Below are 17552 nucleotides of genomic sequence, written 5' to 3' on the forward strand. Positions count from 1 at the left end.
AGATCATAGCACATGTATATTGGACAGAAATGGTAAAGAATGACAGATGTGGTTCCAAAGGTTGGAGCGCAGTTTGAAAAGAGGTTTGTAAGACATTTGAAATGTTTAACCATATCTCATTTAACGCAAGAAATTGCACTACCAGCTTTATGTTACAGAACAATAATCCTGGCAGCTGTATAGAGGATGATGGAAAAAGGATTAGTCACACAGCAATGTGCTGAAGTTGCCTCTTATTGGCTCTTGAGCACCGACTGTTACATTTTCAGGAATTCTGTGAGCCAGTTGACCTTTCACACAGATATCTTAAAATCTACGATGGTGAGAGTATTTACACCATGGTAATCAGCAAACACTACAAAAATCAGGGCTTTTTCTATTTTCCCACAAAGCCAATTAACCAATACACCCAAGAAATAGAACCACAGAGGCCAGTAAAGTACCATGTTAACAGCCTAAGACATAATGAAGGCCCGACTAAGACCTGAATAAGTGGCACTAAGAATGTCAAAGTGACAAATTTGACAAATATTCACACTGCACAGGATGTAGGACTTAGTGACAAGCTGAAAATGGGTGATTAGGTAGAACAAACAAGGATTCCCAAATTTCTGGATTAAGCAACTGATACAGGAAATTTAGTTTTGCACTAACTTAGACCACTAGACACCGAATATACCAAGATGAACATAAACTTCTGCCTCCAAGGAATTCATAATTTACAAGGGGAACAAGCACACATTTACCTAACAACATAGGAAACACAGATAACAGAAACTACCAGAGGAAAAGATTAGGAGAGAAGAACAGAAAAAGTGAATTCATTTCATTTTTTCATATGTAAAACTTGTACTATTTGTTCATATGTAGGTTTTCATGTGTATTATAGAACTAGCACTGCTTGTTTACTATCAAAATATAAATGTCCATACAGGTTATGGAATGGCATATCATAAAAAAATTAAGATAGAAATGTCCAGTAGGCAGTTAAAAATATAGTTTTATAATTCAGAAGACAGGTAAGGAGCATACTGAAACCACAGACAAGACCAGATGATTTAGGAAAAAAAAGTTTTAGAATGCACAAAAAGGCAGGAAAATGAGGAAGACAGGAAAGTGGGGGGTGGACAGAGAAAATGAAAGCAATCAAAGAGACTAAAGAGTGCTCAGGGAGAAAGAGAAACAAAAAAGAATGGCAAAAGCCAAAAGAAGGGATAAAGAAAGTAAGTATTAGTATTGTCATAGAGCTTACAAAGATCAAACACAACGGGATGTGGCATTTGAGGGCTGACAGCCTTTAAAGAGATGAATTATATAATGCTTCTCTTTTATAGTTTCCTCATTCCCATAGGAGGCATATCAGAAACACCTCACCAATTTTCATACTATGCATCTGTGCTCACCAAGCCTATCAATCCGATACTCTGTCATTGGCCAAATCCCCGATATAGTGAATCAAAGTTTCTGCTGGAAATGCTTAATTCCTCAGGAATGTTGGGGGTGGAGGGGCAACAGAGACCGCTTAATTCAGAACAAACTGAACTGACAAGTATCTACAGGAACCTGGAAAAGAGCACCTAGAGAATTAAGAATTTTTAAAAAGCACGGCACCCATAAACCACATGAGGAAAGTATTTCAAGAAAGGAATCAAATGTTATTACAAGTTAAAGGACCAAAAAAGTGTCCATTTGTCGTATGTGCAAGAAAGTCATTGAAAACCTTGCAAAGTTACTTCAATGGCATAGATTGAGGGTGACTGAGTCCCTAGGAAACAGGAAAAAAAAAATCCAGAGCAAAGTAGGAGGCACTATCCTTAGAACGGAGCAGAGACTTGGCCGAGCGTGGTGGCTCACACCTGTAATCCCAGCACTCTGGGAGGCCAAGGCAGGCAGATCACGAGGTCAGGAGATCGAGACCATCCTGGCTAACACGGTGAAACCCCGTCTCTACTAAAAATACAAAAAATTAGGTAGGCATGGTGATGGGCGCTTGTAGTCCCAGCTTCTCAGGAGGCTGAGCCAGGAGAATGGCGTGAACCCCGGAGGCAGAGCTTGCAGTGGGCCGAGATTGCGCCACTGCACTCCAGCCTGGGCGACAGCGCGAGACTCCGTCTCAAAAAAAAACAAAAAAAGAAAGAAAGAAAGGAGCAGAGGCTCCACTTCCGTTGCAATTGAAAAGGCAAGGGAAAAAAGGTGCAACAGATGGTTATACGTTGAGGTTAAATTCATAGGTTTGATGGGCAAGAAATGGAGAAAGTTCACATCTGATGGATCCTCTTTTTCTCCCCAGGGAAGCTTAAAGTCATTTGTTGAGCTTGAAGCGAAAGGTTTGAAAAGGGTAAAGAAGATTTAAACAATCACTGTGGAGAATGGCAGAGAACCAAGGAGGAAAATACAGAAGGCAGAACTGAAGAGTATTTACCGTCCAAGAACTGATTACAATTCCTGAAATACATCCTACTGAAACATATATCCAGTGTTCCACTGTTCACCTGGGGAAGTCCTGTCTACAGTTTAAAATGTCTCCACCTAGAAAGCCTTTTCTGACATTTCCTAACCAGTTTCCAACCCCCAGTTATCATTCTCCTCTGTATTAATGCTCTACTTTATATGCAATCCTACTGCTATCTTACATCACTATATTACAGCACCTACCTTTATAGCTCTACAAGATTATTTCCTCTACTAGATGGTGAACTACTTGAGGGCAAGAATTGCACATGTATCAGGAGCAATTGCAAATATATCAGGGTCTCTGCCTTGTATCTAAAGTTTAAATTCAGTTTAGCCAAGTTTTAGACAGAGACCCGGACCTAGAGTTTCCAACATGAAACAGTTCAGAAAACATCATTGCTTTTGACAAAAGTACATAAATTATCATGAAAAGGCATGTAATTCAGGACGACAATAAAATATTTAACAGTCAGAGAAAATAAACAATAATTTGGAACTTTATTTCATTTATTACCCACTTTGGTCTTCAAATGTGTGCATGTGCTTCTAACTGCGATGATCAATTTAAAAAACATTCTGCACCTACTGTATGCAAGATACTGCTATTCACACTGTGGGATATTAAAAAAAGTTTGCAATACAGAAGAGATTAAAACAAGTATACAAATGATTTTAGTACAAGGTAGAATGCGATAGCCACTAGAGAAAAAATTAAGAACAGGTGAGAAGGGCTTTATTTTTATGCTTATAAATGTGAACTTTATTCTGAAGGATAAGAGATTCGGGACATGGTAACTGGATTGACACAACTGAATATGCTTTTCAAGTATATTATATCTAACTTTTCTTATTTTGGGCAACTTCTCTCCAAACTGACTAGCAATAAAATCTGACTGCTAGATTCTGTACAAATGGTTAATCCCAACCTGAACGAATGTCTCAAACCCTCCCCCACGTGTCACTGTAGATAACTGCCTCATAAAGGAGGGGAAAAAAAACCAGCCTGCAAGAGGGGTCACCTGTACAGTCCATTTGTTAAAGGAGTAGGCGTTTCCAGTTCTACTTTAAAACAAGGCCCTATTTCATTATGCGTCTGCCGTCTGTTCTAGAGCTTACACTTTTGAAGAGCTCGAACGCTACACCCCTTCGTCAAGAACTGCGGCAGCAGCCGTTGGCTGCCAACGCGGTCCACAGGGTTTGGGCTCCCGAAACTTCAGGGAAGCTGGAGGCATGGGCGGGGGAGGGGGGGGTCGAGTTGAAATGAGGAGCACACAGAAACCAAGTGTCCCCAAGACTCCAGAAAAGAGGGAGCCAGTCCCAGAGTAAATAGGTTGGCTAGAACAGTACCCAAGCCAGGGAGCCGGGCGGAGGGGAGTGGTCACGTCCAGACTGGAAAACTTTCTGCAAAGCAACGGGTTGGGTCCACCTCGCTGTCCAGGTGCGGAGCAGCGAAGACCCCCAACCCCACGACCTGGTCAGACCCCGTCTCCTTACCGTCCTGCAGAAGTTCCCGGACTGTCGCTGCAGCCGCTCCAGAGCCTCGAGCTCCGAGGCCAGCTACAGCGACGCTGCCGCCGCCACCTTCCATGTTGGCAGGTGCCGGGTTGATGTCGTCAGCAGCAGAACGGCTCCGCCCAGGTGGTGACGCAGAATCCCGGCGCCGCCCGCCCACCCAGCCCATGGCTCCAGGCCCACCTGGCGAACTGACTCTCAGCCCGCGCCTGGGCTAAGCCTGGCTAGGAGCCGCGCAGGTACTCGAGCAGTGGGCGCCCAGGGTCCGAGTGCTCTGCGCCCAGCGCACCGAGGGAGCCAACGTCGGGCCGGCGCTTTCAGCTGTCTCTCGCAGCAGCTCAGGGCCGCGCCCCCTGGGCTGGCGTCGTGCCCTGGCCAAGGAGAAGGTGGGCACCGGAACGTGGCCGCAGCGCTTATCTGTGAAGCAAGTATTAAACCTCAGAACGGGGGCCGCGCGGCGTAAGGCAGGAGAGCAGAGCGGAGGTTTCAGGGAGCTTCGTTTGCCCTCCACACTCACAAGCGTCACGCGTTAGTTGCTACACAGCTTTATCTGTTCCACGCCTTGATTGGCACTCCTGGGGTAATAAAAGCCCGCAGGAAATGCTTGGGAAGAAAAGTTGCTGGGGATGAACAGTGAAGAGAATTAGGGAGAGTCGATGAAGAAGGAAGTCTGAACCATAAAAGGACCAATAAAACTCACTGTTTCTACCCTCCTTCCTTCCCATGAGACCTTTGACCTTTTGCCTTTTTCTACTTCTTCCTCAGTTTCAGTCACGTGCCAGACTTTTTCTTAATTACAAACTGATAGATGGTCCACATCTCAACTAACAGTATTGACGCTGTAAGAGCATCAGGTTGGTTCCCATTGTATCTTCTTTACTAATACGTTCGCATTTTTGACCTAGATTTCTTTCTTCTAAGATAAATACTGATAAATTAACAGGGTCAGGCAACCACAAGTATGCAAGACAATCTTAAGCTTCTTCGCAAAACGAAGCTGGAAGATAACTTTTTCATTTTGTACAGTAGGTATGTATCCAGGAAACCAATTTTATCCAGTTCCAGAGCTACGTGGTTTTCTACATTCTGTTTCAAAAAGGTGCTATTACTTATCCTGTGCTTATCGCTGTTCTAAGTATTTTATAACTCTAAATGCATTTCATACTCATAACACCTCAGGTAAGCAAGTCTTATGCTACACTGCATTATGCTCTCTTTGTCTCAGAGGATTTTCCCTAGTATGTAAGATCTTAGTCATGATGGGAATAGGGGTGATTCATTCATTACTTGTGAATTAGGAATTGTTTTTCCTTCCTTGGCTTTATTCCCCCCAGTGGAAGATTTTAGAAGAGTGAGTAATATTCATTCATACAGCGAAAGTTTTGACCCCCCTACTCTGCATGCTCTCATGAGTTTACAAACATAAGACTCAATCCATATTCTAAAAGGAGTTAATAGGTAAGGTAGGAACCCATTTAAACAAACAATTGTACCAGGTGCTTTGGAATCTTTGGATTTACTTATTCCGGTAATTCCAAGCTTAGCTGCACGTTGAAAGCACCTGAAGAGCTTTAATAAAAACACTGATGCCTGCATCCTGAGCCCAGACGTTTGGATTTAATTGGTCTAGGGTATGGCTTGGGCATGCTAATTCTTAAAAGCTCCTCGGGTCAATGTAGTGTACAACTAAGGTAGAAAGCTACTGATTGTTTTGTTTTGTTGAGTTGGGGTCTAGCTCTGTCACCCAGGCTGGAATGCAGTGGCAGGATCGTGGCTCACTGCAGCCTTAACCTCCTGGGCTCAAGGGATCCTCCTGCCCAAGCTTCTGGAGTAGCTGGGACCACAGTCGCTTGCTACCACGCCCAGCTGATTTTTATAATTTTTTTAGAGATGGGGGTCTCACTATATTGCCCAAGCTGGTCTCAAACTCCTGGCCTTAAGCAAGCCTCCCACCTTGGCCTCCCAAAATGCTGAGTTTACAGGTGTGAGCCCAGTCCCCTGAAAGCTACTGATTTATTATTTCAGCAAATAAATATTGAGGCCTTCTGTATGCCATTTACTATGACTGCAGGAGTGGATAAAAATGAAGTAATTCTTGCTAAAATCACTAATGACCTTGTTGCCGTTGCGCTTTATTTTTGCCTTACTTTTCTCTGATGTTTAAGATACCTATCCCCTCCTTCCTTCATAATGGTCTCTCTCTTGTTTTCTGAGTATCACTCTTTAGGTTTATTCCTCCCAGCTCCAAAGTTCATCTTCAGTCTCTTTTGCTCTCCCCTTTTCCTCTGTTACTTAAATATTGGTGCTTCCAGCGGTTTCTTGCAAGATCCTGACATCCTTAAGTACCTTGGCTATTTTTAATTTCAACTCCTTGCTTAAAGGTTAAAGACTCTAAAGTTTGAGCAATTAGACCATTCTAAAGTTGGCCCATATCTGATTCTTTTTTTTGTTGTTGTTATTTTCTGCTTCATTTTTCCTTCATACATACCTGTTTCTAAGTTACTAAGGCCAAGGACTGGAATATGAAAAGTAGCCAACACTGTGAAATGGTAGGATTTTAAGTATAGCAAATGTAAAACATTTACAAACTCCATAATTTCATCACTCGTACCTGTACCTCTTGGGGTATAAAAGTGATTTACAATGCAATTGTAGAATTATAATTGAAATTTTCACTAGATAATATCACATTAAAATTTTAAAAAATAATTAACGTTTATCTTCTGATTCACAGACAGAACAGGATTCAAGAATTACTATAAAAGCACCAGCATATCTTTTGAAACACTGACTACTTAAGAGTTGCTCTATTAATGCCATTTAACTTTCCTGAATAAAACAAGGTATTTCCAAATGCCAGTCGAGTATCATATATAAAATAATTCAAACCAAATTTCTTGGCTTACCAATCCCAACAAAGTAACATGTAAAAAATTTTTAAATAACATGAAAACTTACAACATGGTAAACTAGGGAAAAAAAAAATCTCGTTTTCTGCATCTTGTGTTTCCACAACTATCTTGGGTAGTTTTCCACATCTATTTATCTTACAAATAGAGGCAGCATTCTATAGTATCATATTGGATACTGTGAAAATAAGCTATTAATAAAAAAATTTCTGAGCCCACAAGCCTGATAAAAAATATATGTTGTTGGCAGTTGAAATTGTTAGAATGGAATTAATATAGTGAAAACATATTTTCTCTATACAAGCTTATTGTCTTTTTCAGATTTGAAACATATCTGTGTTAATGAAGAGTGACTGCATGCAAACGACAATATGTCAGGAAAGAAAAAAAGATCCCATAGAAATGTTTCATTCTGGACAGCTGGTAAAAGTCTGTGCCCCAATGGTTCGATATTCAAAGTAAGTGTTGCAAAATGATTAATGAACTAAGATGAAATTTCCCTTTTATGCTCTGACTTTTTAAAAGTACTGTAAGACCACCCACCGTATGGGAACTTCAAACTCTTAGCTTTGGAATCATGATTTAGAATTGAGTCATGATGCTACTACTTGCCTAGTATATATGTGATCCTGAGTAAACAATTAACTTCTCTGAGCTGCACTTTTTATATCTATAAAAATGGTGGTGGTTGTAACTCCTACCTATAAGTATATAATGGATATTAAATAGATATAAGTATTGATGTATAGATTTTTATGTGAACTTAAGTCTTGGGACAAATAGGAGTGCAATTATGGGTCCTAAGGTAGTTGTGTGTTCAGTTTTCGAAGAAATATTTCTTCGTATCTTTTGCTCATCTTCTAATTGGATTGTTTGCTCTTTTACTATTGAGTTTTTTTAGAAGTTTGTTATAAAATATACGTAACATAAAATTTACCTTTCGATCATTTTTAAGTATACAGTTCAGCAGTGTTAATTACATTCACATTGTTGTGCATCTGATCTCTAAAACTCTTTTCATCATAGAAGATGGAAATTCTATCACATTAAACTGTGACTCCCCATTCCACTGTTCCCCACAGCAGCCCCTGGCAACCATTATTCTACTTTCACCCTCTATGAACTTCACTACTCTAGGTACCTCATATAAGTCTTATACGTATTTGTTCAGAACTGGATTTATTTTGCTAATATTTTATGCAGCATAACATCCTCAAGGTTCATTCATGTTGTAGCATATATCAGACTGTTGTTCCTTTTTAAGGCTGAATAATATTCCATTTTATGTATATTTTGTTTATCCATTCATCTGTTGATATCCATTCATATATTGATAGAACACAAGATAACTTCCACCTTTTGGCTACTGCAAATAATACTGTCATGAACTATGGGTGTACAAATACCCATATACAAATACCCATGGTTTGTAACAGGTCTCTGAGACCCTGCTTTCAATTCTTTTTGACTATGTACCCAGATGTAGAATTGCTGGATCATACGGTGATTCTATGTTTAATTTTTTGAGCAACTACTGTACTGCTTTCCATAGCAGCTGCACCATGTTACCTTACCACCAGCAGTGAACAAGAGTTTTAATTTCTCCACATCCTCATCAACACTTGTTATGTTCTGGGAGTTTTTATTTTATTATTATAATCATCCTAATGGGTGTGAAGTGGTATCTCATTGCAGTTTTAATTTGCATTTCCCTAATGATTAATGATGCTGAACATCTTTTTGTGTGTTTATTGGCCATTTGTATGTTGTCTTTGTAGAAGTATCTATTCAAGTGCTTTTGTCCATTTGTTTGTTTTCTTGTTTTCTATTATACTCTAGATATATATTCTGCTTTGTCAGATGTGTGATTTGCACGTATTTTCTCCCTGTATATGGCTTGTCTTTCATGCTCCTAACAGGATCTTTTGCAGAACAAAAGTTTCATTTTAATGAAGTCTAACATCAATTTTTCCTTTTGTAAATTGTGCTTTCAATGTCAAGTATAAGAAACCTTTATGTAGCCCCAGATCCTGAATATTTTCTCCTAAGTTTTTTTCCCTAAAAGTTTTATAGGTTTATGTTTTGCATTTAAGTCCATGATCAATTTTGCATTAACTTTTATGTAAGTGTGAGGCTTAGGTTAGGTTGCCTATGGATGTCCAATTACTCCAGCATCATTTTTGAAAGGCTATCAGCCAGGCACAGTGGCTCACGCCATCAAATCCTAATCCCAGCACTTTGGGAGGCCAAGGTGGGCAGATCATTTGAGGTCAGTAGTTTGAGACCAGCCTGGCCAACATGGTGAAACCCTGTCTCTACTAAAAATACAAAAATTAGTCAGCGTGGTGGCGCATGCCAATAGTCCCAGCTGCTGGGAGGCTGAGGCAGGAAAATCGCTTGAACCTGGGAGGTGAAGGTTGCAGTGAGCCAAGATCGCACCACTGCACTCCAGCCTGGGCAACAAGAGTAAAACTCTGTCTCAAAAATAATAATAAAAAAAGAAAGGCTATCTCTCCGCTAATTCTTTGCTGCTTTGTGAGAAATCAGCATTTTCTGTTTTGTTCCATTGATCTTGTATCTTTTTCCCCACCAATACCACACAGTTTTACTATATAGCTCTATAATATGTCTTGAAATCAGGTAGACTGGTTCTTCCCAATTTATTTACTTATTCAAAATTGTTTTAGCTATTCTAGTTCCCTTGCTTTACAAATAAATTTTAGAATGACCTTGTCTATCTCTGCAAAAAACCCTCCTGGAATTTTCATAAGAACTGTGTGAAACCTATACCTCAACTTGGGAAGAACTGAACTTTCTTACTAGGTTGAGTCTCCCAATCCATGAACACAGTATATCTTTCCATTGATTGAGATTTTCTTTGATTTCTATCATCAGTATTGTGTAGTTTTCAGCATACAAGTTCTGCACATGTTTTGTAAGACACCCAGGTTTGTTTTGAGCATGTTTGTAAATAGAATTTTTAATTTTTGGTGTTCACATGTTTATTGCTAGCACATAGAAATAGATTTTTGTATGTTGATCTTATATCCTGAAAACTTGCTAAACTCACTTGTTGGTTCTAGTTTTTTTGTAAATTCCTTCAGAGTCTATATGAACAACCATGTCATCTGCAAATAAGGACAGTTGGATTTCTTCCTTTTGATCATATGCCTTTTGTTTCTTTATCATGCCTTATTGCACTGACTAGAAGTTTCAGCGCTGTGTTGAATAAGGGTGATAAGAGCAGACTTCCTTACCTTGTTCCTAAGGCAGAAGTGTTCTGTAGGAATTTTGTGGATACACTTTATCAAACTGAGGAAGGTTCCCTCTACTTCTGGTTTTCCGAGAGTTAGCTTTTTTTTTTTTTAACTATGTATGAGTGTATTTTGTCAAATGCCTTTTCTGCATCTATATGATCATGTGATTTTTATTATTTAGCCTGTTAATATGATGGATTACATTAATTGATTTTGACTATTGCACCTTCTGTTTTAACCGGCTTTTTCTGACAACACTCCAGCAGGGAATGATGTAGGGGAGTGGTGCCACCTCATTGCTATCTGATAGAAGTCCAAGTTCTCCACTTGGCCTCCTTCGACATCTGGTGGGTGAGGAGCTCCTCATTACTGCAGGGCAGGGATGAGAGTTCCAGTTCCCCATGGTGAGGGTAGCCTCATATGTGCTGGGCAATAATGAAAGTCCTGGCTCTCCACTATGCCTCCTCTGATACCACACCAAGCAGGGAGGGAGAAGAGTGCTTCATTACTGCTGGCAGGCATGGAAGTCCAGGCTCCTCTTGTGGCCTCCACTGATACCACTGGGCTGGGAGTGACCTCAGTGGCCACCAGAGATGAAAGTTTCAGATCCTAACCTGGCCTTGGTATCAATAGAATGTTGGAGCACCTTGTTACAGCCTTTGGAGGGTAGAAGTCTAGGATTCCCACTTGGCCTTTGCTAATGGAGATAAAGCCATAGCTTTTTCTACAGTATGGCTGGAGTAGAACTGTCTAAAAGTTTTCTGTCTTACTAGGTCAGTCTGAACGTTTTCCTGGTCCTTTGGTTAGAGAAGGCTTTTGTTGGGGCTGGTTTTGTCTGCATCCATTGTTGTTTCCAGGTGGCCAGCTTCTTCAAGTCTAGGATATTTGAGACAAAAATAAAACCCAGAGAACTCACCACCCTGTCACTCCTCAGGTCCTGAGGTCACTAGCCTATCTGGACATCTTTTCTTCACCTTTCAAAATTTTCTTGTGTTTGTTTTATATATAATATCCAAGGTTTTTAGTAATACTTAACAGGAATAATAGGGAAAAGTAAATCTCCTCCATCTCCCCATAGGTAGAACTTTCTCTGATAAATATTTAACAATGCGCTAAAATATGTTTGTGGTGTTTCTAAATGCATAATTAAAGTTTTATATGCTCACAGGTTGGCTTTTAGGACACTAGTAAGAAAATATAGTTGTGATCTGTGTTACACACCAATGATTGTTGCCGCTGATTTTGTCAAATCTATAAAAGCCAGAGACAGTGAATTTACCACAAATCAAGGTATGTGAAACCGAGTGTACTGACTTTGTAAAACTTTTTAAATTTGTTTACAAACTCAACTATCTTATCAGAAACAACACAATTTAGAGATTTTATGTGAAGAAGCTTTAGTTCTTTAGTGTTTTTAATAAGTATTTTTTACATGTTATTACTGAATGCCTTGCAAACTATCAGTGTATATACCAAAGTGTAAGGTCACTTTGAAACCCTCTCCTCTCACTAGGGCTACTAGAGTAGATTCCTGTCACACTGCCTCTAGTCTTGTACCATTCCAAACTATCCTCCAAGGAGACCAAAGTGACCTATTGAACATGTAAATTTTTCTCTCATTGTTCTCAAAGTGTGATCCCCAGACCAGCAGCATCAGTATTATCTGGAAACTTGTTAGAAATGGAGATTTACAGGTGTACTAAATCAGAAATTCCGCATATGTGGTCCAGCAATCTGTGTTTTAAAAGCTCTCCAGGTAATTCTGAGCTTGTTAAAGGTTGAGAACTACTGGCTTAAAGACTAAAATTTCAGCACCTAAAGATAATACACAGTTTTTCATAATCTGACCTCTGAATACATCTTCTGTAGCCTTATCTTCCTTCAATTTCTCCCCACACCCCACTGACTTTATCCTTCAAAATTCCTAAGTTATTTTAAGTCCTTGAACATACCCTGTCTTCTCACACCAGACCCCCTCTCTCTCTTGCAAACTGTAGTTTATGTTTCGTCATTCAGCTCTCAATATTTGTAGCCATGAATCTTTTTTTTTTTTTTTTGATCATCCTCTACTCATGTCCTCCCTGCTAAGCACAGGCTCTTACGTTGCACTTAATTCTACTGCATTATGATTTCCTCTTTATATGCCTGTTTCTCCCATTAGGTTCGGCCTCCTTGAGGGCTGTAGCTTTAGAAATAGCTTGATTTGTATCCTCAGCATCTAGTACAGTGTTGGAAATATATTAGACCAATAAATGGTTGTTAAATTGAAATTCTGTAACTCTCTTGAGTTACAAAAGGGAAAGCACCTTACATCTCCATAAAGAATAAAGCAAATTCTCCTAAACCATGATAATCCTGTAAATCAGTAGATTGCCATAGGAATCTTGAATCAGTGCAACTAGGATGATGCCCACAAATCTGCATTTTCATAAACACCCAGTGAATCTCATACAAGTATTCCTCAAAAGAAATGTTGAAATACATCTAAACAGAGTTTATAACACTGACCCAAGGATACGAAAAATATGTTCTTTAAAACCTAGGAAGCTTTAATACATTCGGCTGTATTAAAATTAAAACTTTGGGCCAGAGGCGGTGGCTCATGCCTGTAATCTTAGTGCTTTGGGAGGCCAAGGTGGGTGGATCACCTGAGGTCAGGAGTTCGAGACCAGCCTGACCAACATGGTGAAACCCTATCTCTACTAAAAATGCAAAAATTGGCTGGCCATGGTGGCAGGTGCCTGTAATCCTAGCTACTTGGGAGACTGAGCCGGAGAATCACTTGAACCTGGGACGCAGAGGTTGCAGTGAGCTGAGATTGTGCCACTGCACTCCAGCCTGGGTGACAGACTGTGTCTCAAAAAAAAAAAAAAAAATTAAACCTTTATATGTAAGAGCACAAATATACTCAAAGACAAAAAACTGAGGAGAATATTTATAACACATGATAGATAGCAATACTAATTTCTTTGTTTTATTAAAAAAATTACAAATAAAAAGAACTAATGGAAAAATTATATACAGAAAAATGCAAAGAATATGAAGAGAGCTCACAAATTAGAATATTCAAATGTTGGGTATACACTGTATGATAAGTTGTGAGGAAACAAGAACTTTTATCCATATTGGTATATGTCTATATTGGTAAACTCTTGGAAGATAATTCTGTAATATCTATCACAGTGTTGTATGTTAAATGCCTATTAACAATTCTCCTAAGAATTTACCCTTTGAATATACTCAGAGCATGTGAAACAGTCTAAAAATACACTATATGGTCCATCTGTACAGCGGAATATCCCACTATAAAGAAGAAAATAGGTCTGAGTACATCTCCCAGATACATGAGGAAAGAAAGGAACAGTAGGCACAGTGGTATATATAGATTGTTCACACTTGTTTAAATTTTACAGGTATACAAAAAAATTGTTCTGGAATGCAGTAAACTAATTCTCACCTTTGGGAAGAGGGTCTATTTTGTCAAAAGTATTAGAATTGTTTTCATTTATCAAATTTTGTACTGTTTGAATTTTTTACCGTGTAAATTGCTTTTAATTTTAAATATTTTAAATTGTTTAATGTTATATTATTTGGACAGATGCTTCTTAGGCTAAAAAATCGTTATTGCTATTTTATCCTGTACAAACATTAAAGTTTGGTGTGTGTGTGCATGAGGTTTTTTTCCTGTGAATTTTAATGTTGAGCTATTCATTTTGTCAGGTGATTGCCCATTGATTGTTCAGTTTGCTGCTAACGATGCAAGACTTTTATCTGATGCTGCTCGTATAGTCTGTCCTTATGCGAATGGAATAGACATTAACTGTGGTTGCCCTCAGAGGTAAAGCTCAAAGAAGTTGGAAGAATTTTCCAAAAGAGTAGAAAAAAAACTGTGTGAACATGGTAAAATATCTTTCTAGTTTTCCAAAAATTAAAAAGAAAATAGAGTTATAGTCCCAGGGCTCAAAACAAGAAGGAAGAAAATATAGGGAAATGTAATTTAGAAACATAAATTCAAAGGTCTTTTCTGATGACTGAAATGATATATAGACCTTTGACAGGTGTTTTGTCTCCCCTCACCAATAGAATTTTTATGTGGCTGTGCCTTGAATCTCATCCCTAAGTAGTTATATGAGAATCTAATGTTTACGGCAATCCCTAAAATGTATTTTTACTGTCATGTCAGATATACTTGCTCTGAAAACAGATTGTTTGACTTAGGAAATCACCACATATTTCCTCCTAATTAATTCCCCTTATAAAAATACCTTATTATAATCACTTTTTCTTTCTATACCACAGTTACTTGTTTGGGTTTAAATAACTGGGTGTTGATAGGGCGTACTTAATTTGACAATAATATTTCTTTTTTTTTTTTTTTTTTGAGACAGAGTTTCCCAGGTTGGAGTGCAGTGGTGTGGTCTCGGCTCACCACAACTACCGCCTCCCAGGTTCAAGCGATTCTCCTGCCTCAGCCTCCTGAGTAGCTGGGATTACAGCCATGCGCCACCACGCCAGGCTAATTTTGTATTTTTAGTAGAGACGGGGTTTCTCTATGTTGGTCAGGCTGGTTGCAAACTCCCAACCTCAGGTGATCCGCCCGCCTCGGCCTCCCAAAGTGCTGGGATTACAGGCCTGAGCCACCGCGCCCAGCCTGACAATAATAGTTCTACTTTACTGGCACTGTAGTAGGTTATCAGTAATTCAAAATGTGTCCAAAGAATAAAAGCAAAGTTGTTAAGTATAGCGTAATCGAAATCAGATTAGACTTATTTGTATACTCATTAGGAGGGTTAAATTAGCTGTTTAGTGGTATTGGAATGCTGTAAACCAAAAATATCTTTCTACTATTGAGACTAATAAAACCTCTTGTTATGCACAATAAACATCAAATTTGGAATTTTTAAAATCTGAAGTCATTGCAATTACTTCAAATATTTAAACCTGTTTTGGTTGAATGACTTTTAACTTAATATTCTCACTTGCCAATGAAAACCATTTCTCCTGAGTACTTTTTGATCTGGGAACATGTTTTCCTAATCTCATATTGATCCACTTAGAAATGTTGAATCTATGAATTTTTTATATCTGCTTCTCTTCCAGATCACTAGAGAAATGGATGCACTTACATTTCAGTGCTTTCAGAATTTTGTCTTCTCTTCCAGTTATTTATAATTCACTTGTTCATGTGTTTGCTTTACAAAGGTGGGCAATGGCAGAAGGTTATGGGGCTTGCTTAATAAACAAGCCAGAGCTTGTTCAAGACATGGTGAAACAAGTAAGAAATCAAGTGGAAACCCCTGGATTTTCAGTTTCTATTAAAATAAGGTAAAGACAATATTTCAATCTATTGATAGGATAATCCATTACTTAGGAAATGAAAGATTATTGCTTTTGTCTGATGCTGTTGGGAGTATCTATCCTAAATAAATTGGTAGCTGGTGTATGGAAATGTTGAAAATAAGACATTTAGTAAAAGAATATATACCATAATTTTCATTTATAGTCCTGAAAAACTTCCTCTTTGTACTTTTAACAAAAGTTAAAGCCTCCCTTTAAGTTTCACCAAACTTTCAACTTTAGCTATGTAGTATTTAATGTTAAGAAACATTACTGGTGCCAAGTGTAGAAAATAGGAAAAATATTTGCACTAAAATTTCACAATGAAAAGAAAATAAACCAGGAATCAGTTTTTCCGTGACAGGTTGAAAACATATTTCTTTTTTTGAGACAGTCTCACTCTGTTGCCCAGGCTGGAATGCAGTGGCACGATCTTGGCTCACTGCAACCCCTGCCTCCCAGGTTCAAGCATTTCTCATGCCTCAGCCTCTCAAGTAGTTGGGATTACAGGTGTGTGTCACCACACCTCGCTAATTTTTGTATTTTTTAGTAGAAACGAGGTTTCGCCACGTTGGCCAGGCCAGTCCTGAGCTCCTGGCCTCAAGTGATCCACCTGCCTCAGCCTCTCAATGTGCTGGGATTACAGGAGTGAGCCACGGTGCCCAGCCTGAAAACATATTTCAAGATAAAGTATTATGTTCTCCCACTGGGGGATGGGGGCATGCACAGCAAATATTAAGGTTTAAATTCATCTGTGACAGTACTTTCATGGCTCTTTCATTTATCAAAGCCAAAACATAGAAGCACTAGGTCTAAGATAAAACTTGTTTTTTGTCCTTTGTTGTCAATAGTGAAATAGCTAAATTTGAGGTCTTGTGTAGGAACTGATCCCTGAAGAAAACCTTGCTGATAATGACATAGAGTAATAATATGATATAGCAAAGCTAACTAATTTAGTAGATGAAATATCATTTTAGTCAGTTAATATTAGCATTAAGATTCGTGTGCTGTGAACAGATAAATGTAATTTTGAAATTGTAGGATCCATGATGACCTTAAAAGAACTGTAGATCTTTGTCAAAAGGCTGAAGCAACAGGAGTTTCCTGGATTACAGTCCATGGAAGAACTGCTGAAGAAAGACATCAGCCAGTGCACTATGATTCCATTAAAATAATTAAGGAAAATATGTCTATACCTGTAATTGCTAATGGAGACATCAGAAGCTTAAAGGAAGCAGAAAATGTGTGGCGGATTACTGGGACAGATGGTAAGAAATAAGTACTTGGGTTCTTTTAATTGGGGGGGAAGAAATGAGAGTGGGGAAGTAATGTTAATTTGATTTTCATTTGTTTTGTTTAACATTAAGCCATATTTTCCCATTGTACTGTTTTAAGCTAAGCGATTTATTAAAATGATGTTAAGTTTTCTACCTAGAAAAACATGGATTATCTTAACTGGGATAAATTAATTCAGTTACTTTTCTGACACCATCATATCTAGTGACCAGTGAAGAATTTTCCAGATAGCCTACTAGTAAAATAAAGCACCTAGAAATAAGAGTAAGTGAACTTGAGAATGATAAGAGCTAAAGGAATCCCAGAACTGCTATGCAGTTTCATTATTCCCTTAAATTATTGGCATGCCAAGCCCTATAATTGCTAGATGGGAGAATATAGATAAACTGAACTTTAAGCAGCCCAATTTATGACAATCCAGATTTACCCTAAAGAAAAACTAAAGACTAATGGTTTAATATAGAAATCTTTAAAAAATAAAGATTTCTGTACGTACATTTAAACTTTCCTGGTTTACAAAAGGTACCAAAATTAATTCTTTTGTAATCGGATTAAACATATTAATGTAATAAAGACATTACAAAACCTTGTGATAATACTTTTTAAAAATATATTGTTTGCTTCATTGAGCTTGAACTAATAACTAGGGGTTCTTAATGTATGGACACATATGGTGTGCTTTAATTTGTAGGTGTGATGGTTGCAAGAGGACTCTTAGCAAACCCGGCCATGTTTGCTGGATATGAGGAAACCCCACTGAAATGCATCTGGGACTGGGTTGACATTG

At 38.5% G+C, this 17552-nt stretch overlaps 2 protein-coding genes across 3 annotated transcripts in view; one reads left to right on the forward strand and one right to left on the reverse strand.

The window, feature by feature from the left end:
* The window catches only part of COG5 (component of oligomeric golgi complex 5), a 360750-nt gene extending 356615 nt beyond the window's left edge, over positions 1 to 4135 (reverse strand). For both annotated transcript variants that reach the window (XM_054687655.2, XM_519305.8), the window contains exon 1: positions 3949 to 4135. In XM_054687655.2, the coding sequence (XP_054543630.2) occupies positions 3949 to 4135 (187 nt within the window). The remainder of the gene's footprint in view (positions 1 to 3948) is intronic.
* A 567-nt stretch (positions 4136 to 4702) lies between these two features.
* The window catches only part of BCAP29 (B cell receptor associated protein 29), a 55775-nt gene continuing 42925 nt past the window's right edge, over positions 4703 to 17552 (forward strand). The window contains 6 exon segments of the mRNA XM_054687659.2: positions 4703 to 4820; positions 7197 to 7333; positions 11301 to 11422; positions 13853 to 13970; positions 15335 to 15457; positions 16511 to 16748. Coding sequence (XP_054543634.2) covers positions 7218 to 7333; positions 11301 to 11422; positions 13853 to 13970; positions 15335 to 15457; positions 16511 to 16748 — 717 coding nt within the window. The 5' untranslated portion in view covers positions 4703 to 4820; positions 7197 to 7217.

This window comes from Pan troglodytes, chromosome 6 (genome assembly GCF_028858775.2).
Source record: "Pan troglodytes isolate AG18354 chromosome 6, NHGRI_mPanTro3-v2.0_pri, whole genome shotgun sequence".
Taxonomy (NCBI): domain Eukaryota; kingdom Metazoa; phylum Chordata; class Mammalia; order Primates; family Hominidae; genus Pan; species Pan troglodytes.